The sequence below is a fragment of the Rhinopithecus bieti genome, unplaced genomic scaffold (assembly GCF_001698545.2).
Source record: "Rhinopithecus bieti isolate Rb0 unplaced genomic scaffold, ASM169854v2 scaffold_20579, whole genome shotgun sequence".
Lineage (NCBI taxonomy): Eukaryota > Metazoa > Chordata > Mammalia > Primates > Cercopithecidae > Rhinopithecus > Rhinopithecus bieti.
Window position 1 is genome coordinate 998,650 of NW_016810413.1, and position 23,529 is coordinate 1,022,178.

General features: G+C 35.7%; 1 protein-coding gene across 2 annotated transcripts in view; it reads left to right on the forward strand.

Moving 5' to 3' along the window:
* The window catches only part of TBC1D23 (TBC1 domain family member 23), a 66,298-nt gene extending 42,769 nt beyond the window's left edge, over nt 1-23,529 (forward strand). Inside the window, exons 11-19 of one of the 2 annotated variants that reach the window (XM_017891886.1) lie at nt 800-970; nt 3,573-3,615; nt 5,154-5,260; nt 9,126-9,265; nt 10,565-10,609; nt 14,687-14,775; nt 17,369-17,504; nt 18,773-18,967; nt 21,873-23,529. In XM_017891886.1, coding sequence (XP_017747375.1) covers nt 800-970; nt 3,573-3,615; nt 5,154-5,260; nt 9,126-9,265; nt 10,565-10,609; nt 14,687-14,775; nt 17,369-17,504; nt 18,773-18,967; nt 21,873-21,954 — 1,008 coding nt within the window. In that variant the 3' untranslated portion in view covers nt 21,955-23,529. The remainder of the gene's footprint in view (nt 1-799; nt 971-3,572; nt 3,616-5,153; nt 5,261-9,125; nt 9,266-10,564; nt 10,610-14,686; nt 14,776-17,368; nt 17,505-18,772; nt 18,968-21,872) is intronic. The other variant, XM_017891887.1, reaches the window with a different exon arrangement.

Sequence of the window (23,529 nt, forward strand, 5' to 3'; positions counted from 1 at the left end):
GGGCAACAGAGCGAGACTCCGTCTCAAAAAAAAAGGTGAAACCTTCTTATGTTTCAGAACTCTAAATGAGAATGCCATTGGTATTATTGGACATTATCAATCTTTTCGCATCTTACCAGAGTGATGAGTGAAAAATAGTTGTAATTACCAATGAGGTTGAACATTATTTTTTGTGGGTGTGCTGTTTATATTTGCTTTTGTTTTTTACAAATTGCTTTTCTATGTGGTCTGTCCATTTTCTATTTTCACCATACTTTTGTGTATCTCCATTAAAACAGTTTTTAAACATCTTTGTAGTCATTGTCGTACTTGTTTCCTTGAGGGTAAGAAATGAATATTTCATCCTTGTATCTCCATTACCTGCAATAGTGCCGATAAACAAATGCTTTCTGTTATTTCTGACTATCCTCTAAGAAATACATGGTTTACCATCTAAGGGGAAACTGAAAAATAGAGCTTGTTTTGATCTATAGTTTTATACTCTTTCTGTCTTGATACCTAAGGACACAGTTGCTACTTGTTATGTAAGAAGAAACAGGAACAAAACAGGTTTTCTCTAGTAGAGACGTATTTTCTTTGTGTCAATCTTTGTGTGAATGTTCAATTTTTGTTCTATTGTGTTATAGATACATTTATAAATACTTCTTTTATCCCAGGGCTTTTATTTATAAGTCTTTTTTTCCCTTCATTTTCGTTGTAGCTCTTTAAATATTGGGGTTTTTCCTTAAAAATTTTCAAATTTACAAATATATGTGAAACACAGGCTTGTCAAGTTTTTAACTTTAAAAAAATTATCTAGATGCTCCAGAATCCATCTGAGTTTGCACAGTCAGTAAAATCCTTGCTGGAAGCACAGAAGCAGTCTATTGAGTCTGGCTCCATAGCTGGTGGGGAGCACCTCTGTTTTATGGGCAGTGGCAGGGAGGAAGAAGACATGTATATGAACATGGTCCTGGCACACTTTTTACAGGTATGCTGACATAAATTATTTCAGTTTTGTTTGGTTAATGTTACCACCTTTAAAAAATTTGCGTAGATAACTTTTTGCTTGTTAGATTTATCTGTATTTTTCTTGGTTTTGTGACTTGTTAAGGTCTTCTCCAGGTTTTTCTCATATGCTCATATGATTTTTTTAATGTTTAATTCAAACCATCTGGAATTTATTTTGTGTAAGAATTAAGGTAGGAATTTAAAAAAATTTTCTCCAAATAGCTTACAAATTGTACAATTTGAAATACCACCTTATTAATATACTGAGTTCCTCTATGCATCAAGATCTATTTCTGGATTATTATGTTACATTGATCTTTTATTTTTTTCTGTTTATTATTGCTTTTTTGAGCTGGAGTCTTGCTCTGTTGCCTAGGCTGTAGTGCAGTGCGTGATCTTGACTCACTGCAACCTCCGCATCCTGGATTCAAACAATTCTCCTCCCTTCGCCTCTCGAGTAGCTGGACTACAGGCATGCGCCACGATGCTTGACTAGTTTTTGTATTTGTAGTAGAGACGGGGTTTCACTATGTTGGCCAGGCTGGTCTCGAACTCCTGACCTCAAGTGATCCGCCCTCTTCGGCCTCCTAGAGTGCTGGGATAACAGGCGTGAGCCACCGTCCCTGGCCTATTATGATACATTGATCTTTATGTGTATTTATGTCCTAGTACTTTTTACAGTAGCTATATAATTCATTTTAATATCTTCATTTGAAACGGAATAAATGCATATGCACATTCATTCACAACACCTGGCCATCTTTCCTTTTTGTGTTTAAGTATCGTCTTCAACACAGCTAATTTGAATTAGTGATTTTATGCAGCCTGCTTCTCTGCTTTTTTAAAAACGTCACTCAGTGATGGCTTGTTTTGTATTAAAATAGTTACTTATTAGGTATTCTTTGGCAGTTTATGTGTTAAAGTCCTTACTTTGTATGGTCCTGAACTATGGAATCAGCAAGATGGTAGGCCTGGTAATACACAAGCCACTCAATTTGGATTCATTTCTATTTATGTTGTATTTTACTGAGAATCTGGTTTGAAAAAATTAAAGACGAAATCCTTGAAAAGCAAAATCAGAGAAGGAAGAGGGTATTTGGGAGAGAGATTGTAGGATAATTTTAAATTTTATTAAAGGAAAGAGTTTAGAAGCATACGGAATAACAAAAATAAGGAACCAAACTCGTTTCACTCATAAATTTAACTGGTCTATTCTAAAAATGCTTCAGGCCAGGCAGGGTGGCTCACACCTATAATCCCAATAGTTTGGTAGACTGAGATGGGAGGATCACTTGAGCCCAGGAGTTCAAGACCACCCTGGGCAACATAATGAGACCCTGTCTCTACAAAAAAATAAAAATATTAACTGCGTGTGGATGTATTCATCTGTAGTCCCAGCTGCTTGAGAGGCTGAGGCAGGATAATTGCATGAGCTGGGAGATTGAGGCTGCCATGAGCCGTATTCATGCCACTGTACTCCAGCCAGGGTGACAGAGTGAGACCCTATCCTCAAAAACAAAATGAAATAAAAACGCTTCAGTGTTAACTATACTGTATATTGTGAGGGCTGTCATAGGGCAAGAGTTTGGAATATTGTGAACTTTTTAAAATTATTCAAGTTCTTTGTGTGGTTTTATAAATTTTTTCCCGAATTTTTATTATGGAAAATTTCAAGGAAATTGAAAAGTAGGGAGAACTGAATGCCATAAACTCATTATAAAGACATAACCACATCATTATCATACTTTATTAAAAAAAATTTAGTGTTCAAGTTTCCCTGATTTTCCTAAGATCTAAAACGACGTTGACATTTGGTTAATGTCTTTTAAGTTTCTTTGAGTTTATAGGTTCCTTTTTAAAATTTTTTTCCTTGCATATTTTGTTGGGAAAAGCAGTTAATTTGTGTTATAGAGTTCCCCACATTCTGGATTTTGCTGATGACATTCACATGGTGTCGTTTATCATGTTCTGTCCCTGGTATTTCCTGTAAGCCAGTAGTCTAAATCTAGAGATGTGTTCAGACTTCTTTGTTGAGGAGAAGGAGGTCCTGAGGGGGTGATGCCTGCCTCTTTTAGATGATGAATACTATTTAGATGTATTTTTAGCGTTCCTCTTTTTTATTGTTGTTTTATTACTTAGATCCATTATGTTTTAGTAGTTTGCAAAATGGTAACATTCCCTTATTTCTTCATAATTAGCCATAATGTTTCTTTTTATATTATCTTTTAATAGAGGACCCAAAATATTTTGAAAGCTTTTAAAAATCACTCTGATTACATCCTAAAATACTGTTTAATTTTGGTTTGAACATTGCACTATTGAAACGATAATACAAGTAAAATCAAGACTTGTTAATAGCCTTGAAGTTGTCCCCTTCTTCCCACCCAAGCGCCAGACCCTTACAATACGTAAGGTAAATGGATATACCTCTCTGTGTGCCAAAGTCCAAAATGTCAAGGAAATAAGAAAGCCCTGAAATTTAATATATAACTTGATATTGTATTTATCAGTGTTTTAGAACTAGCTGAAGTTTTAATTAAGTTGCATTTTTGGAAGAATTTAAATTTTCTTTTCCGTTACAGAAAAACAAAGAATATGTGAGTATTGCCAGTGGAGGATTTATGGGTAAGATTTTAATTTATTAGTTGTTTTCCTCTGTGTTTCAGAAGAAATTGTATTGATTATCAGTAGAGTTGATCTGGAGTGGTCACATTAGTTAATGGGTGGACTCTTCATTCATTCAATATTTTCAGAAAAGGCAAGGCGAGGAGGACTTACAGATAACAGACAAACGTAATAGGCAGTTGAAATGAGTGACTATTTGATGTAAGACTATTTTAATAGATTTGTTTCCAAAAAATATTTTTGTAAAGATGAATGGAAAACTGTCTACTTGATTGCCTCTATGGAGAAGAAGGATTAAATGATGGGACGGGGAAGGAAGAATTCAAGGAATACTTTTTATAGTATACCCTTTGGACTCTAGGTGTTTTATTATTTTATTTTTGAACTACTTGAAGGTATTCTCTGTTTAAAAAATGTTAGCTAAGTGGAACAAAATAAACTGATGTTTTCAGAACTGCAGACTAATATTTGATAATCTAGGAGAGTCATATAATTGTCAAGCTCTCTGCAGGCAAGTATTGAGAATTTTACTTTGCAGGCAGAGTAATAAGATTTTAAAAGAGCCTATCTTACATTAGAAAAAGAGATTACAAAAATACTGAGCTGTAAATGCTGGGGAAAATTAATGATCAAATCAAATCAATATATAAGAATCACATGCTAACCAATTGTGCAACTGAAGCTCCAAAAATCAAATCAGTATATGTTGAGGGTAATGGAATCGTAGGCTTTAATCATGGGAGTTAGGCTGTAACTTAGGATTTTTGGAACATTAGGATGTATTTCCTCTTGGTCTTTGTTGATATTAACAAGGATTATGATTATCTTCTATTTATCATGACCTGATAACTAACGACTTTTGAGGTTCATACCCAGAGTGATGTACAAAAAGGGTTATTTTAATAAGTAGTGTTAAACATGTATTGGCCCTAGGCTCACTGTTATTTATTAGGAATCCTGGTAATGATATAAAACTTGATTATTAAGCTTGTAATTCTCAAAAGTGTCTGAAAAGCATTTTTTTTATAGTGTAGCCCAGATTTTGGAAACGTTTTTAAAACCATGGGTTATTTATTCACCAAGAATAATATCTCTTTCTGTAACTGTTAATGCCTAACAATGCTTCTTTATTATGGGAGAGATTGATTGATGTCTCCTTATGGTATAACGAAAGTCACAATCGGTTTTCTGTTAATCCTTTATGTCATAAAAATGTTGCAGAAATTATCTGTTAATACTTGAAAGATTCCCTTCCAGAGAAGAAAACTAAAGCCTATACAGTTATCATCACCTTTGGCGTCACTTAAGAAATGTTGTCCGTGTACAGAGGGTTTTAGAAGGAAGAAGAGGAAGGTTTGCTCTAGCTTGGAGGCCTTTTCTCCATCACAGACGTGCAGAAAGAAATACCTGTGATTATTTCCTTCGGTCCTTTTTTCTCAGCTGTGACATATTTATTATATTTCGTTGGTAATGAATTTTTCCAAAGAGGGTTGATATTTTAGGTTTTGTTGTTGTCGTTGTTTTCAATTTATCTTAAGCACTGCAGCAGCACCTGGCAGACATTAATGTGGATGGACCAGAAAATGGATATGGCCATTGGATTGCTAGTACCTCAGGCTCAAGGAGCAGTATCAATTCTGTTGATGTAAGTGTATGTAGAGAGTACGTTACCGGATTTGGATAAGTTCCCAGAAAAGGTGATTAACTACTAAACCCCTACCATAACAGAAATGGAGTCAAAACATTTTAAACACATGCCGTGAAGAATCATAGTATTGTGAGATTAATGAAATGATACAGCAAGCCTTTATTGTGAGATTGATGACATGACACAGCAAGCCTTCACAGCTAAACTAGGTGGGAGCTCTTGAAGTTCAGCTGCTGAAATCAAATTTCTCCCTGTCCATCTGTAGTTTGGTATCATGTAGTGACAGTTTTGTGCTCCAGCTTAAATATCGATGGGGACAAATCTGGGTCCTATAAATAGCTGCGACTCTTAAGCAAGCTGATTCCAGGCGTCTCCCAGTTAGTTTTTGCCAGAATACGAGGGCTCATAATCATCTCATGCACACTATATCTGTACCCATCCCCATCACAGACTTAAATGATTTGAACGTGAGTCTATCCACATTTGAGAATTGATCAGGCAGAGGAAGACAAGAACCAGTTGCCAATCCTATTTGATTTTTAGTTATTGAGATGTGTATTGCTACCCGGTTTTGCTACAGTGGATAAATCTGTTTTTCTGTTCTACTTTGGAAATATTTGGGTAATAGGTCTTTTGTGCTTTTCCAGTACTTCAGTATTTCATGTTAGTTGAATTAGATGTCATTAAATTATTTTCATAAATAATGGTCCTCATCTACCTAGTGATTATTTTTTAAAACAGAAATAGAAGGGAAACTGCAGTACAAGGTCATGGTTAGTAGCTTGGGCTTACAGGTCTGACATACCTGGGTTCAGATTTCATCTACAACTTACTTTCTTCATGATCTCCAGCAAGGTCTTTGAGCTGTGGTTTCTCCACCTGTGCAATAGAAATGTTAACAACATAACCTTCTTCCTAAGGATAACTTGAGGATTAACTTGTGGAAGTAATGGAAAGTAATCCTTCCTAAGGATTAACTTGTGGAAGTAAATGGAAAGTATAGTACCTGTCACCAAATATTTAATAGTAGTTATTATGAAATTGTAACTCACTACCTGTGTTAGTTGAGGTTTATCTTTGGCCATGCAAATCAAAATCAGATTATTTTCACATCAGCAGATAAGGCTTGCCTGAGAATCTTATTTTTAACTTGATGCTCTTTGTGTGAAATCACCATTTACTTAGTAAATGTTTGCTATTTTCACTTACAAATAACTAAATAGTATTTCATTGTTTGGGTATATTATAATTTATTCAGTTCTCTATTATTCAGTATTTACATTGTGTCCAGTTTTTTTCTGTTACAAACACTGTTTAATTTTTGTAGTGATAAATTTGCATATGCCATGATTATTTAGTCCTGGAAGTGGAATAACTTGATTAAAATGTTACCAAAGTCCTTAGACTTCTGCATTATTATCAAATGGCTCTCCAAAAAACATTCTAATTTATATTCCTGTTCACATCACTGGATAGTTTTTCTGTTGAAGCTTTTATATTCAGATTTGAAAAACACTGATTGAGGCTATTTTAGAAATTATCTTAGAGAGCATTCTTTTCAAAGTACCAAAGAAGTATTTGCAGTTTAATTTGGCTTTGAATTTAGATATAAATAGAAACATAGTTTTTTGTGTTGTTAATGGACCATTTCTTCTAAAATAAAAGTAACAGAAGTTCCATTGGTAGCCCATCATATATAATAAGAAAAGGTATAAAGAAAAAATCACTGTAGCTGTTTCCAAGAGATAATTTTTGCCATCCATATTGAAGTATTTTCCATCCAAACCTTTTTAAGTGGAATGTGTTTCCTTTATTTAAAAGTAGTGATCCATAGCAATGTAGAATTTTATTTTCCTGCCTTTTCCATTAAAACCATATGACAAATTTTCCTAGCATTTTTAAAATGCTATTTAAAATAGTATGAGTTTGTAATGACTGTATAATTTTCCATCAAATAGTACCCAAATTTCTGGGCACTTCCTTCCCATTAATTCTAAAGAGGAATTAATTGGCAAAAAAGAGGATCACTTTTAAATGTTTGACACCCATCACTGAATTTCCTTCTAGGAAGGTGTATGTGAGCAATCCCATGAAACAATTTAAGAATTATACCGGCCGGGCGCAGTGGCTCAAGCCTGTAATCCCAGCACTTTGGGAGGCCGAGACGGGCGGATCACGAGGTCAGGAGATCGAGACCATCCTGGCTAACATGGTGAAACCCCGTCTCTACTAAAAAATACAAAAAACTAGCCGGGCGAGGTGGCGGGCGCCCGTAGTCCCAGCTACTCGGGAGGCTGAGGCAGGAGAATGGCATAAACCCGGGAGGCAGAGCTTGCAGTGAGCTGAGATCCGGCCACTGCACTCCAGCCTGGGCGACAGAGCGAGACTCCGTCTCAAAAAAAAAAAAAAAAATTATTATACCCACAGCCATGCACAGTGGCTCATGCTTGTAATCCCAGCATGATGGGAGCCCGAGGCAGGTGAATCACCTTAGGTCAGGAGTTCAAAAATTAGCCAGGCATGGTGGCAGGTGCCTGTAATCCCAGCTACTCGGGAGGCTGAGGTTACAGTGAACCGAGATCGTGCCACTGCACTCCAGCTTGGGTGACAGAGCAAGACTCTGTCTCAAAACAACAACAACAAAAAACAAACAAAAAAGAATTATACTCGCATCTCTTACATTTGGTTCATCAGGATAATTTTTCTTCAGAAAATAAAGGCCTCAGTGGCAGTGTCTTTAAAAAACAAGCATTTACAAGGGATAAATATTTAAAAGTTTAGCTACATGGATAGTAGTTTGATGATACTTTTCCTTTATTTTTGTAGACTAGTCTAAGAAAGGTTAATAGTTTTAACTATTTCCTATTGAATAAATAAGGTAATTTCAGACTCCACACACATATATGTGCAAATAGTAGTTTGATCATACTTTTGCTTATTTTTGTAAACTAGTCTGAGATAAGAAAGGTCAGTAGTTTTAACTATTTCTTTCATAATAAAGAAGGTAATGTCAGACTCCACACACATATATGTACAAGTATATCCTAATATTTTATTCTACCTTCTATTTTCTTTTTTTTTTTGACACGGAGTCTCACTCTGTCGCTCAGACTGGAGTGCAGTGGCACAATCTCAGCTCACTGCAACCTCCACCTCGCAGGTTCAAGCAGTTGTCTGCCACAGCCTCCCAAGTAGCTGGGATTACAAGTGCCCATCACCACGCCTGGCTAATTTTTGTATTTTTAGTAGAGACGGGGTTTCACTATTTTGGCCAGGCTGGTCTTGAACTCCTGACCTCGTGATCACCCGCCTCGGCCTCCCGAAGTGCTGGGATTACAGGCGTGAGCCACCGCGCCTGGCCTCTACCTTCTATTCTTAAAGTGGTTTCACCTAATGAATTAGTTTGCAGCTGCCGCAACAAAATATCATACCACAGACTGGTGGCTTAACCAATGTAAATTTATTGTCTTACTGTTCTGGAGACTAAAAGTCAAAGATCAAAGTATTGGCAGGTTTAGTTTATCCTGAGGCTTCTCTCCTTGGCATGTAGATGGCTGCCTTGCCCTCTGTGTCCTCACATGGCTTCTTGTCTGTTTTCATAGGCTCATGTCTTTGTCTCTTACAAGGACACCAGTCAGACTGGATTAGAGACCACCTATAAATACCTCATTTAACCTTAATTATGCCTGTAGAGGCCCTGTCTCCAAATACAGTCACATTCTAAGATATACTGGGAGTTAGGACTTCAACATATGAATTTGGTGGGATTACAATTCAGTCTATAGCATGTAGATAACCGTTAGCAGTAGTATGTCTTCTAGTCATTTAGAGAGCAGTTAATCCATCTGTGTTCTTTTTTTAGGGTGAATCTCCTAATGGCTCAAATGATAGAGGAATGAAATCACTAGTAAATAAAATGACTGTGGCTTTGAAGACAAAATCCGTTAACGTGAGGGAAAAAGTTATCAGTTTTATAGAGAATACATCAACTCCTGTGGATCGGTGAGTTGTTTATACAGTATGAGTTTATGATGAATAATTAAAACTAAAGAAATAATGTCTTACAGTAAGTAAATGTTAGTTGACTTGAATGTGTTCCAGAAAAGGATCATAAAGTACATTTTCTATTAGATGATTTCATCGTTTTCATTAGAATTGCAGGAATGTACTTTATATCCATAATTATTCTCTCTTACTACTCAAAGATGCAAATAATGTATCTGTCACATCATGCCATTCACTAAAAATAATTTCTGTCCCAGTATGTATTACATTTCATATAGTAGCTGCTTCCCAAATGTCAAGTGGATGGAGAATCATCTGCTGAATTCAGTGATCTCATAGTAAGAACTTCTTCCTCTGCTCCAAGAATTTAAAACCTAGAAAATCTGGTCATGCTAAATATAGCAGAAACCCACCTTCTGATGTTTAAGATCAGACCTTCATAGAATTTCATTTACAAAACCCCATTTCCTTGTAAATTACAAATGAGGGACGTGGTTAACAACTGATAAACAAGTTTAAAAATATCTGTTTTATGTATCTTGTTTCTTATTGTAACTGAGGATATATTTTTTTCTCCATGTATGAGTCTGTTTGATCTTTCCTGTTCCTAGAGTTCAAAGCTAGTCTTATAATTGCAACAGATAATTTGTTTTTAAGGAAGCCTTATATTGGAAATGTGTTATAGTATTTGGTTTCACTTTCATGTCTTGCAGTATCCTGGGAAAATTGACGTATTTTACTTTAAGAACTGAATGTCAGGGATTTGTTGTCTGTCCCTTTATTAAGTATAGTATATATGCATACAAAAGTACAGTTTTTTGCATTTAGTAAATAGCTGAGAAGGTAATAGATTATTTTCATTGATCCAAAAAACTGTACCTTATCCAAAGTGGTCAACTGATAATTACCAAGGTGTTTTATCAAGCCTGAAAGACTTGTTTATGCAATAAAGTTATGTCTGTTCTCAAAAGCTAACTAACCCTTTTACCTTTTGTTGGTGCTTCTAGGTTGGAGGACTATTATTGCTGCATTTTGTAGCATGAACATTTGCAATTTTATTTTAAAATTTGTTTTATTTTAAAATGGACTGGTGATAACTAAGTCAAAAGACCGCTGCCTTGATTTACTTGTAATTGGCTTTTCTTTGTTTTCTTTGTACTTGGGATGATGGAAACATCTTTATAGTGTACACTTTGGGTGAGAAAAACTGACTAAACTGTACCATATTTTTTGTTTTAAAGCTGTTGCATTTTTTTATAATCATTTTGTTCTGTCCTCTGCCTTGATTTGCTATAGAATGTCTTTCAATCTTCCTTGGCCAGACAGATCATGTACAGAGCGGTAAGCCAATGAGTAGAGCATTTTTCTTGAACCATCCTTTTCCTTTAATATGCCTCATGCCATCTATAAGCCTTATGCTGTCTTGGCTCAAATTTCATGCAGCTATTTCAAATGCTAAACTTTTCTCATTCTGCTTTTAGGAGTGTGTCATATTGTTTGATATACTTTTCTTTTGTTTTTTGCTTGATCATTTTAATTTCTTTTCCTGCATGCTTGTTTGTATCACGCATTCCACAGATGAAAATTAAGTTTGTTCAAAACCTGCAGTTTTTATTCTGAGACAGGGGAAGGTGAAACAAAGAAAGCATGTGTGTGGTCACGAGTTGGCAGGTTATTTATATATATAAAAAACTGCTTTGGTGCTCATTTGCTTCTATCTCCTGCCTAGCAGCAGAGAAAATTATAGCACCTAAAAATAGGCACCATTCATGGTTCAAAATTTTGTTAATTAATGTACATTATGTAATTTTATATTTTTAGATGTTTCTTAATAAGATGTATGTATTTAGGTTGAGTTAGCATATATAAATCTAAGGCACTACAGTTCTAGGGTTCTGCCTTTGGTTTTTGTTGAAAAAAAAATTACGTTTTTTTTCTAGGTGGTGGATTACTTTAATGTATAATTTGTCACTTCTCTAACCCAAATAAAATGAGGTGTTTCTCATTAAAAGACAAAATAAGTTTAAGGTTTAAAAATCTACTGGATCTTCAATTAGGATAACAGAAGAACTTTACTAACTTAACTCTGTGTGACTTTACAGTTCTTATACTCACAGAAGTTTTCAGCAATTTAGAATATCAATTACAGCAACACCTACAAACATTTAAAAGAAATTCTGTAAATCCTAAGTGGGCCAGAAAAAAAAAAAAAAGAAATTCTAGTCATATTTTGAATGTAAGTTAAGCTTTGGAATAATGGAATGGAATTTTTCTCAGGTCACTTCAGTATTCTCAGTGACTTGAAGTAGCATTTTAAAAAATAATACTTCATTCTCTAAGACTATACTTTTGGCCGGGCGTGGTGGCTCACGCCTGTAATCCCAGCACTTGGGAGGCTGAGGCAGGCAGATCATGAGGTGGGGAGATCAAGACCATCCTGGCTTACACGGTGAAACCCTGGCTTACATGGTGAAACCCCATCTCTACTGGAAAAAAAAAAAAAAAATTAGCTGGGCATGGTGGCGGGCACCTGTAATCTGAGCTACTCAGGAGGCTGAAGCAGGAGAATGGGGTGAACCCGGGACGCAGAGCTTTCATTGATCCAAGATCGTGCCACTGCACTCCAGCCTGGGCGACAGAGTTGGACTCCGTCTCAATAATAATAATAATAATAATAATAATACTTTACTCTCTAATAACTTATCTTCTAAGAGTTTTGATTTATTGTGACTATTCCTACACAATGCCAATTACAGGACTTCTGCTAATAATTTTACCTAGCACTACTTTAAAGGAAATTGCTCCTTTTAAAATTATAATCTATTTGTGAATCATCCTTTCCATTTTATTCTGTTATAGGACCATTGAATTAGTCTAATTTTTTTAACTCCCAAGTTCCCAAATTATTAATTTTTGTAACTTAAATTATCTCTGATCCACAGTTAGATATATTTGTTTAGAAAAATGAGAAGTTAGAATGAAATAGGTTTCTTTCTAAGCTCAGTAAATTAAAGCCTATTCAAACCATACTAGAGATGTTTCTATTATTACCATGGCAAAAAAGTGTAGATATTATGCTTTAAAAAAATAGTCCAGCTGTTGAATTTTATTCATTTTAGACAGTCTTTCCAAAATGTCTCAATAATTCTTAGCATTCATGGTTATAAAGACTTTGCATTGTATTATAAATCTTGATCAACAATTAATAATTTGTTTTTTAGAATTGTCTCTTTACTCATACTTTCTGGTTATTTGGTTATCTAGTTATAGCAAATGCTTATTTGCTGTAAACATTTATCTTTGTTACTTTCTATGTTATGGCAGTTTAATTGTGCTTTAATATTAGGAGAGAACTCATAATCTAATCTAAAATTTTACAATCTAGATGGCATCAAAACATTTTTAGATAAAGCTCTTACCTCTTTCTTTTGTAAGAAAGCTGAATCTGAGTTTCAAAGGCATCCAAATTATATCATTTTCTATCTCTCTCTGATGAGCATAGTTTGGTAATTTATAGGACAGTTTTACATTAGATATATTTTAACATAAAACCAAATGATTATGTCACTTTTTGTTTAACCAGACTTTAAGCCTATGTATTGATTAACCTAACTTGTAATTTCCAATGAATATTTGTTATACACTAAACTCTCATTATGTTGAGGAATGTTATTTTGGAAGAAGTAAATCAACAGAATTAGGCTACAAAAAATTTTTTATTGATGATGTATATTTAAAATTTAAGTATCGATTTGATCTCTGTCTTCTGGGAAAATTGAATTCTAAACCTAAGTAAAGGCCAAGTGTGGTGGTTCACACCTGTAATCTCAGCACTGGGAGGCTGAGGTGAGAGGATCACAGGTACAAGAGTTCAAGACCAGTCGGCAGCATAGCAAGATCCTGTCTCTGAAAAAATAAAAAAATTAAGTGTGGTGGCACACCCCTGTGGTCCTGCACCCCTGTGGTCCCAGCTACGTGGGAGACTGAGGCAGAAGGATTGCTAGAGCCCAAGAGTCCGAGGCTGCAGTGAGCTAAGATTGTGCCACTGTACTCCAGCCTGGGTGACAGAGCGAGACCCTGGCTCTAAAATAATAATAATAATAATAATAACAACTAAAGGCATGTAACCTGATGTTTTTTCTCACATTGGAATATCTCTTGAAAATAGAAGATTCTGAGTGTTTTCATACATTACATGCACACACCCCAAAAAGCTAGAGTCTTCCTTTGTAGTAGGTAATTTTAGCTGATCCTTATCCTACAAGTAAAACAATGCTTTTCCCCTCAGAAACATGTAGTATTTTGTTGACACATTTTAATTTTACCTCTTAGTTTATTTGGGATTACCTGAAAATTAGTAGGGTATTAATTTTATATTAAAAGAGAAGTCACACTTCCTATAGACCTAGTCAAGCTTGAGTTTACATGCTTCTGCCTTTTGAAAAAGAGGCAGATTTTTTTTTTTTTTTTTTTTTTTTTTTTTTTTTTTTTTTTTTTTGCCTTGAGGTGGAGTTTCACTCTTGTTGCCCAGGTTTGAGTGCAATGGCGCGATCTCGGCTCACCACAACCTCCGCCTCCCGGGTTCAATCGTTTCTCCTGCCTCAGCCTCCCAAGCAGCTGGAATTAGAGGCATGCACCACCATGCCCAGCTAATTTTGTATTTTTAGTAGAGACGGAGTTTCTCCATGTTGGTCAGACTAGTCTTGAACTTCCAACCTCAGGTGATCCACCCACCTCAGCCTTCCAAAGTCCTGGGATTACAGAAGTGAGCCACCGTGCCTGGCGGAGGCAGATTCATTTTTATGGCTTATATTTGCACAACAAAAGTAGAATCTTCATTTCTATTGAAACAAAAGTAACAGTAATAGAAAAATGGGAAGATAACCCTTAAGACACTTGCACTTATATGAGAAACCTTAACCACTCATGTTGGAATTTGAATATTTGGTGTCAGTAACTTATTTTACCTAACAGACATGAAGGTAGTACCAGGCGTTGTCCTAATAGTTTTACAATAAAATTAACCGATTTAGTTCCCACGATAACCCTGACAGGTAGATATTGTTAGCACTATTTTACAGAGGAGGAATCAGAAGCACAGAAGTCTAAATAACTTGCGCAAGGCCAAACAGATCTAAGCATTAGTTTTAATGTGGATATTAAAATTGTTTAAAATTTAATTTTTACATATTTAAGAGCATTCAGTCCACCAAGGCCTTATGCCACTTTTGCTAACATAATTTCTTTATCTTCTTTTGATTTCCTTAACATAGCTCTCCTAAAACTATGGGTAGTGCACAGGGTTTTGCGGGGGATCAGGAATATTTACATTTTGTGTGAATATTCAAATGATGCTTGGTAAAAATCTTTGAAAACTTCTGAAGTGATTATTTCTCCCCTAAAATTCTTTGCATATAGGCATGTGAGCAGCAGTGACAGAGTGGGCAAGCCTTACCGTGGTGTGAAGCCTGTTTTCAGCATTGGGGATGAAGAAGAATACGACACAGGTGTAGTAATACACTTAGCTACAGAGGGCTTTGCTCAGTCATCAGGAGTGTTTACAGCAGTCATTCTGGGAGTAGCCAATCAACTGCTTTTTTAAAAAATTGAGATTCTGTAGAAATAATTGGAGAATCTGTGGCTTTCTATTAAGAGTTTGGTTTTAGGCTGGGCGCGGTGGCTCAAGCCTGTAATCCCAGCACTTTGGGAGGCCGAGACGGGTGGATCACGAGGTCAGGACATTGAGACCATCCTGGCTAACACGGTGAGACCCCGTCTCTACTAAAAAAAAATACAAAACTAGCCGGGCGAGGTGGCGGGCGCCTGTAGTCCCAGCTCCTCGGGAGGCTGAGGCAGGAGAATGGCGTAAACCCGGAAGGCGGAGCTTGCAGTGAGCTGAGATCCGGCCACTGCACTCCAGTCCGGGCGACAAAGCGAGACTCTTCCTAAAAAAAAAAAAAAAAAAAAAAAGAGTTTGGTTTTAGACACCTTGAATTGTAACTATTAGAAATCCAAGCAGAAATGTTAAGTAGAGGCAATTGATTATAGGTGTCTTCAGCTGAGGAGAGAGGTCTAAACTGATGATAATTTGAAGGCTATCAGTGTAGAAATAGTATATAAATCCAAGTGATGGGATTGAAATTCCTTTGATCAATCACCTAGGAGATTGAGAGTTGTGGGACTAAAGCACTGAAAATTACAAAATTGAGACTTCTGAAGTCTTTTGAAACTGGAGGCAGTATCCTAAAGGGCCACAAGATGGTGATATTGTGTCAGGGAAGGTTGTCTTCTCTGTGGTTATGTTTTTTAAAAATAATTTAGACCAGGCTCGGTGGCTCACGCCTGTAATCCCAGCACTTTGGGAGGCCGAGGCGGGCAGATCACTTGAGGTCAGGAGTTCAAGACCAACCTGACGAACATGGTTGGTCTTTGTACTTTCTCTACTAAAAGTACAAAAATTAGCTGGGCGTGGTGGTGCATGCCCGTAATCCCAGCTGATTGGGTGGCTGAGGCAAGAAAATCGCTTGAACCCAGGAGGCGGAGGCTGTAGTGAGCCAAGATTGTGCTACTGCATTCCAGCCTGGGCGACACAGCGAGACTCTGTCTCAAAAAAAAAAAAAAAGAAAAGAAAAAAATTTAGTCTTTGGTGTATAATTCTACTGCCCAGTTCATCCTAATTAAGCAATCTTAACTAATATTGGTTAATATGTGTTAGGTAAGCAGTCATAACTAATTTTGGTTAATATGTGTATTGAGTTTGGGAAAAAGTATATAAATGTACAGAATGAGGAAAAAAGACTCCCAAATCTCACCTTGCTTTTTCCAGTTATTAAAACATGTTGCATATTTCCCATTTCAGCTCATGTATCTCATTCTCCTTCTATCATATAAACATACCGTACTTTATTTAGTCCATCTTCCAGTTGAGACTGGTGGTTTTCCAGGGTTTTTGTTTCAAATGGCAATAGATCTTTATATAAAGATATATATGCAGATTAGCTTTTGATGAAAGTATATTCAGAGGGTAAATTCTTAGCAGCCAGATTGCTAGGTTATGGGGAATCACATTTGACATTTTAATAGATACATTTACCCTCAAGATAGTGCCTATTGTTTAACAATTCAGCCATCTCTTTACAGACTAGTCAGATCATAGTTAGGTTATGCATATCAAAACAATTAAAATTCCCCAAATAGTTTAATCTTTAAAAATGTATTCTTGGCCGGGCGCGGTGGCTCAAGCCTGTAATCCCAGCACTTTGGGAGGCCGAGACGGGCGGATCATGAGGTCAGGAGATCGAGACCATCCTGGCTAATACGGTGAAACCCCGTCTCTACTAAAAAAAAAAAAATACAAAAAACTAGCCGGCGACGAGGCGGGCGCCTGTAGTCCCGGCTACTCGGGAGGCTGAGACAGGAGAATGGCGTGAACCCGGGAGGCGGAGCTTGCAGTGAGCTGAGAGCCGGCCACTGCACTCCAGCCTGGGTGGCAGAGCAAGACTCTGTCTCAACAAAAAAAAAAAAAAAAAAAAAGAAAGAAAAAAAAATGTATTCTTAATATTTACAGTTGACTTTGTTACCATATGAAAGTGATGTTTGATAATAATATTTCTATATTAATATCAGTGGCATAAGGAAATAGAGTAGCAGGATTAGAATTGATTGTGTTATTCTTTTTTTTTTCTTTATTTCTTTTTTTTTTTTTTGAGACAGAATCTCACTCTTTCACCCAAGCTGGAGTGCAGTGGTGCAATCTCAGCTCACTGCAACCTCCTGGGTTCAAGCAATTCTCATGCCTCAGCCTCCCAAGTAGCTGAGATTACAGGTGTGCACCACCACACCCAGCTAATTTTTTGTATTTTTTAGTGGAGACGGGGTTTCACCATGTTGTCCAGGCTGGTCTCGAACTCCTGCCCTCAGGTGATCTGCCTGCCTCAGCCTCCCAAAGTGCTGTGATTACAGGTGTGAGCAACTGCGCCCAGCCTGTTTGTTTTTTAATCCATATCTTCAAAATACTACTGAAATTTTTTTAGACTGTTAGGGAATGTATCATTTTAAAAGTTGGTAGTATCCATATTTAACACTTTATATTTTTTATAGATGAAATTGACAGTTCTTCAATGTCAGATGATGATAGAAAAGAGGTTGTAAACATTCAGACTTGGATAAACAAGCCAGATGTCAAACATCATTTTCCTTGTAAGGAAGTAAAAGAAAGTGGACACATGTTTCCCAGGTACTTTTAAAAATGTCTTCATCAGAAGTAAAATTGAATTTGGGGAAGTTAATAATACAAAACTGAACTACAGAAGAATATTTATCCTAGTACAATAAGATATAATTTCCTTCTGTCTACTTGTATAATAGGTCTTGAATTATAACAGTATTTCTTATGTAATTTTGTTTTGAAAATTTTATACAAAATGTTGAAGGAATAGTACATTAAACACCCTTATGATTCTTTGATCAACTGTTAACACCTTTTAATACCACCCCATTTCGTATGTATATATGTACATATACATGTATATGTACACTTTTGTCAAACCTTTCAAAAGAAGCCTACAAATGTGACACTTCACCCCTAAATGCTTCAGCATAAACCTCCCAAGTATATGAGCATTCTCCTGCACAACTTCAATGCCATTACCCCACCTAAAAATTTTTGTAAATTAACATCATTTATCATACAGATCATACCCCAATTTTTCAGTGTTCCCAAAGTATCTTTTGAAGTGTGTTTTTTCTTTCTGATCCATGATCCAGTTCATAGTTCACACATTGCATTGTCTGTTACGTGTCTTTAGTCTCACCCTGTGTGCAGCAGAACTCATCCCCCCACTCCCTCGCTTCCCTTTTCTCTTCATGATGAATGAATCCTTTGAGTCCAGGTCAGTCATCCTGCAGAATGTTTCACATTCTGGGCTTGTCTGATAATTGTCATATGGTATTACTGTACATAAAAATGTGAAAGTATTATATTAAAAAGAAGCTGAGATAGAGGGGTTGTGGGTGAGTGTTAATAATACTATGCTCATTTTGCCTTCAGGATCCAGTTACAGAGTATTACAAAATGTGTTAGGGAAACCCAACAATTGCCTAGTGATCTTGGATATTAGATATAGGATATGGTGCATTGAATGAGAATAGTTTATGAATATAGGTAATAGTATTAAAAATTTGAAAAGTAATATACTCCATTTCAATAAAAGATATATTATTGTAATGATTTCTATGTTGTATGGAACTTTTTATTACATTTATTATATTACTTTTAAATCATTGCAGGATTATCTGTTAATAAAATATTTTGCATACAATTAAAAGCCTTTAATATGTAGTTTACTTGTTTATAGATTAACCTCTGTTTATATTTTTTAACTCAAATAATTTTATTTAGAGTTGAACATTTTTAATAATTGGGGTGGTTGTTTCAAAACAACACCTGTTTTGAATGACATTTACTTAAATTTTTTTTTCTTTTAATGCTCTTTTTGTCTCAAGTCATCTGTTGGTTACTGCAACACATATGTATTGTTTAAGGGAGATTGTTTCACGGAAAGGATTGGCTTATATACAGTCTCGACAAGCGCTGAATTCTGTAGTTAAAATTACATCCAAAAAAAAACATCCTGAACTCATTACCTTCAAGTATGGAAATAGCAGTGCTTCAGGAATAGAAATCTTGGCAATTGAAAGGTAAGATTTTCCTTATGATGATATTATCTGAATTACTGCAGTTCACTATAAAGAGTTTGTTTCTCTATTTTGGGGAACGGATGGTGGAATAGGATAGGTGAACCACTTTTAGCGTTTCTTATTATCTCTTTCTCCCCAGTCCTTAGCCATATGTGGTTTAGCCATTAGCACATGATTTGAGTAAGTGCCATAGCAAATTTCATAAAGTTTCTGACCCAAGGATCCTTATTGTTAATCTACACCAGTGCTGCACTAATTGCTGGCTTGCAATGAAATAAGAAACTTGTTTTAGAGTATGTCAATATTTTATTTTCCTTCACAGAAAAATTCTTGTTTTGACAAACTGTCAGTGAACTAAGCAGTGTGCTGGATGATATAGGTAATTTACAGCCTGGTACAAGCCCCCACCTTTATCTCACTGTGGGTCACTAACAGTTCACAGACTGGCCCAAGGGCTGTGGACCACACTGATATTGATACTAAACCATTTTTAAATCTGTAGATAAAAATATGAAGCCCAGAGGGGTTGAATGACTTCCCAGATCCTGACACTTAGTTTGTGACAGATCCAGATATAGCCTTCCTGACTCCTGATTTGTGGTTTATTCCACCTTGCATCAGTTCAAGTTGTTCCCCTCCTGAGATTTAGGATTACACTTCTTGTTTACAGGAGTGCTTGGATAAAGAGTAAGCTTAAGGTAATATTGGAGCACTTTTAAATAATCAACTTCAATTGAAAGGGGAAATTATTCAGTTTCTTTGATCTTTTACTGACAATTAGGTAGCAAACATCATGAATCTGTACTGTTTTATGTACTTTGTTAAAAGAAAATAATACCCGATTTGTAAAAAAAAGTCACTTTGTTGCTTTATGTAAGAATAAATATTTACATAGTGATATTTTCAATTAATAAAGATATAAAGAATATGTCATTCTAATTCTCTGTTAACACATTGATGAGTATCATCTCAGATTTTTTTAATGCATATGTTATTTCTCTATTAAAACTAGATAAATGTGATACAGGCTTGTTTTTGTGTTCTGATTTTTTAAGAAAACAGTATAGTGTGATATATTTACATTTTAATAAATATAAATTATTATTTTTTTTGAGGCAGAGTCTCTCTCTGTCACTCAGGCTGGAGTGCAGTGGTGCGATCTTGGCTGACTGCAAGCTCCGCCTCCCTGGTTCACGCCATTCTCCCTGCCTCAGCCTCCCGAGTAGTGGGGACTACAGGCGCCCACCACCACACCTGGCTAATTTTTTGTATTTTTAGTAGAGGCAGGGTTTCACCGTGTTAGCCAGGATGGTCTTGATCAACTGACCTTGTGATACACCCATCTCGGCCTCCCAAAGTGCTGGGATTACAGGCGTGAGCCACCGCGCCCAGCCCAATAAATATAAATTCTTAACTTTTTAATGGTAGATATTCTGTTATAAGGATTTCTCAGGAGATTGATTTAACAAGCCTCATGTTCATTGGCATGTACATTATTTCATATGTTTCACTATTAATCTTCTAGTGGGCCTTTAAAAAAATGTGTATTTACATAGTTGTCCAATTCATCTTCTCAGGATAAATTCCTGCAACTAGATTAAGTGGGTCTCTGAGGTATACACATTTTAATATCTACTGATAAATTAATTTTAACCAAAGGAGATTTGAATTATGACTTTGTCATGTATAGTAAAAGTTGAGAATTATGTTTTAAAGGCTTTCCCATAAATTTTGCTAAATAAATTGAAGTTTATTATATATAGATCAACATCTTTTTTTTAATTCAGAGTTGTAGAAAATAGTCTTAATAGTGGAAGATAAAGTAACTAGATTCTCCCTCTGTCTTTCTTCATTGATATTTATGGTTCTCTATTCTGGCTTGCATATGTAACACTTACAGATGATTTATACAGTGGCATTGTTAGGTTTTACAGAAAATGCTTTAAAAAAAAACGGGCGGGGCGCGGTGGCTCAAGCCTGTAATCCCAGCACTTTGGGAGGCCGAGACGGGCGGATCACGAGGTCAGGAGATCGAGACCATCCTGGCTAACATGGTGAAACCCCGTCTCTACTAAAACTACAAAAAACTAGCCGGGCGACGTGGCGGCGCCTGTAGTCCCAGCTACCCGGGAGGCTGAGACAGGAGAATGGCGTGAACCCGGGAGGCGGAGCTTGCAGTGAGCTGAGATCCGGCCACTGCACTCCAGCCTGGGTGACAGAGCGAGACTCCGTCTCAAAAAAAATAAAAAATAAAAAATAAAGAATAAAAAAAACAAAAAAAAACACTATTTTTATTCTACAGGAAAATAAAATGGACGTTTAATCTATGGTGTTGCTATTTTGTAATAGTTATCATATGTATTGTCTTTTGTAAATATTTCAGACCTTACAACACCATTTTATTATGTACATAACCCTCTGTAAAGTTTGGATAACTACAGCTATTTTTTAGGTAGGAATCTGTTTTGGTGAACTTAAATTACTTGCTTAAAGTCAAACTATTAAGTGTTGGAATTGTCATTGTCTTTGGAATTGGATACCAACAATTCGTATGTGATTTTTGTAGCTAATTGAAGGTACATCTGTATTGGGGAGTGGAATATTATATTTTTTATCTTGTGTTTTATCTAGCTATTACCTATATTTAATAATGGCTCAAAGAATTTTAGCTTTACACTGTATGAAAAATCACATTGCCTTTGCATTTAGGTTTTCTCTCTTTCAAAATAAGTTTTGGATTATGTTCAAATAAGCTATGGGAGTACATAGGAGGCATTTCTGCTGGCTTTGTGGGTTAGGGAAAGCTTCCCATTGGAGGCGACCTATCAGCTGAGTCTTGAAGGGAAAGCACTGTATTAATATGTATATGTGTCTATATATATATGTATTTTTTCCCTCCCCTTAGGTATTTGATTCCAAATGCAGGGGATGCTACTAAAGCCATAAAACAGCAGATCATGAAAGTTTTGGATGCTTTGGAAAGTTAATATAAAAGAAAATTATTTAAAAAGAAATTAAGACAACCAAGAGAAACATGGACATATACTTCCTGGTGAATACTAACTGGAGACCTTTCATTTACTCATGGGGCTGCTTAAATAGCAAGTCTAAGAAAGTGTAAATTATTATAATCAATCTGTGGACAGTAAACTTTTTAAAAATGTTTCTTTTGCATTTTGGTTTTATAAAATGATGTATTATAAAGGTCAGTTATTAAATTACTTTGAAGTAACTGACCCTGTGCCCTTATGGACTAAGTAAAGATACAGAATGCAGTTCTGTTTTGAAGAGCTGTTTTAAGGGAACATGCATCACTTTCGGGTTCAAAAACAGCTGTACACATACATATCTGCAGTGTCTTCACTGAAAATTAGAGTTAGAATTAGTTGAGGAGACTTCCTTAATTGCTAGATTGTTTTACCCACTGAGCAATATCAGAAACTAAAAATATAAATAACTCACTCACTGTTTCTGTTCTTCTTAAGAAGAGTGAAATCTTTTTAATGGAATGGTTGAAGATTCCTGCCAACTCAAAATACAGTACAGCTAGTAAAATGTTGAAACATCATTTTCTAAATCACCTTTGCTCCATTAGCTAATTATTTGGACACTAAATGCTTCAAAGATAAGAAACTTCATCCTAATGATTTCTAAAGAGCAGTTGAAAGCATTAAAATAAGTAGGTAGGCTGTTAAGATTAACATTTTGGGGACAGAATTGTGTCTGTAAAAATGTCATTGGTTTTTATTACAAGTGGATTATTTGATTTATATTTTAAACTAAGTGTTTAAGCCACATTGATTTGTCCTCATTGAGGATTATAGTCTGTAACCACAGTAATATCCACTTATATAAATGCCAAATAATCAGAGAGCTTATAAAGTACAATTGTTTTTGTCATCATTTTCTGAATTTCTTTCTCTTCTTTTGGTTTTATCCTCTCATTGAAGTTCCAGTGGTTTGAAATTATTTTTGGACACATTGTCTTAATGTACTGAAAATTGCTCTGCTGTATTTTGCAGAGTTCTTCATTTCATGTATAGTGGTCCATATTAGACACATTTGGTAAGAGAAATCCAGGAACACATTTAGGGCCATGGAATGATATTTTGTAAAATCCATTTGGGAAGTTGCAATACCCACAATCTGACATGTCCTAAAGTGTAATGGATTATCTCTAAGGGGTTGATGGGAGAAATATTTAGATGTACCTGGTTAACAGCCAGTCATTTTGATTTACTTATGGAAATCAAGTGAATAGAAGGCAACATAATTCAGGAAATCTTATTCTAATATCTAATAAAAACAGTTTGAGTGGTTGAAGACATCTGCATGAAATTGCACCTGGGTGCATTACTTTGTATAACTCTCCCCTAAAACTGTTGTATTGCATTTTTTCCCTTTTCTTGGCACCCCTTTAGAAATGTGCTGCAGTCTCATTTTTCACCCATTTCAGCCATGGGACATTTTTCATAATATTAATGTAAAGATGTTTGTGTTACTGTTTATAAATTACAATTGTAAATAAATTAATACAGTTTGCTCAAAACTTTGTTCTTAAA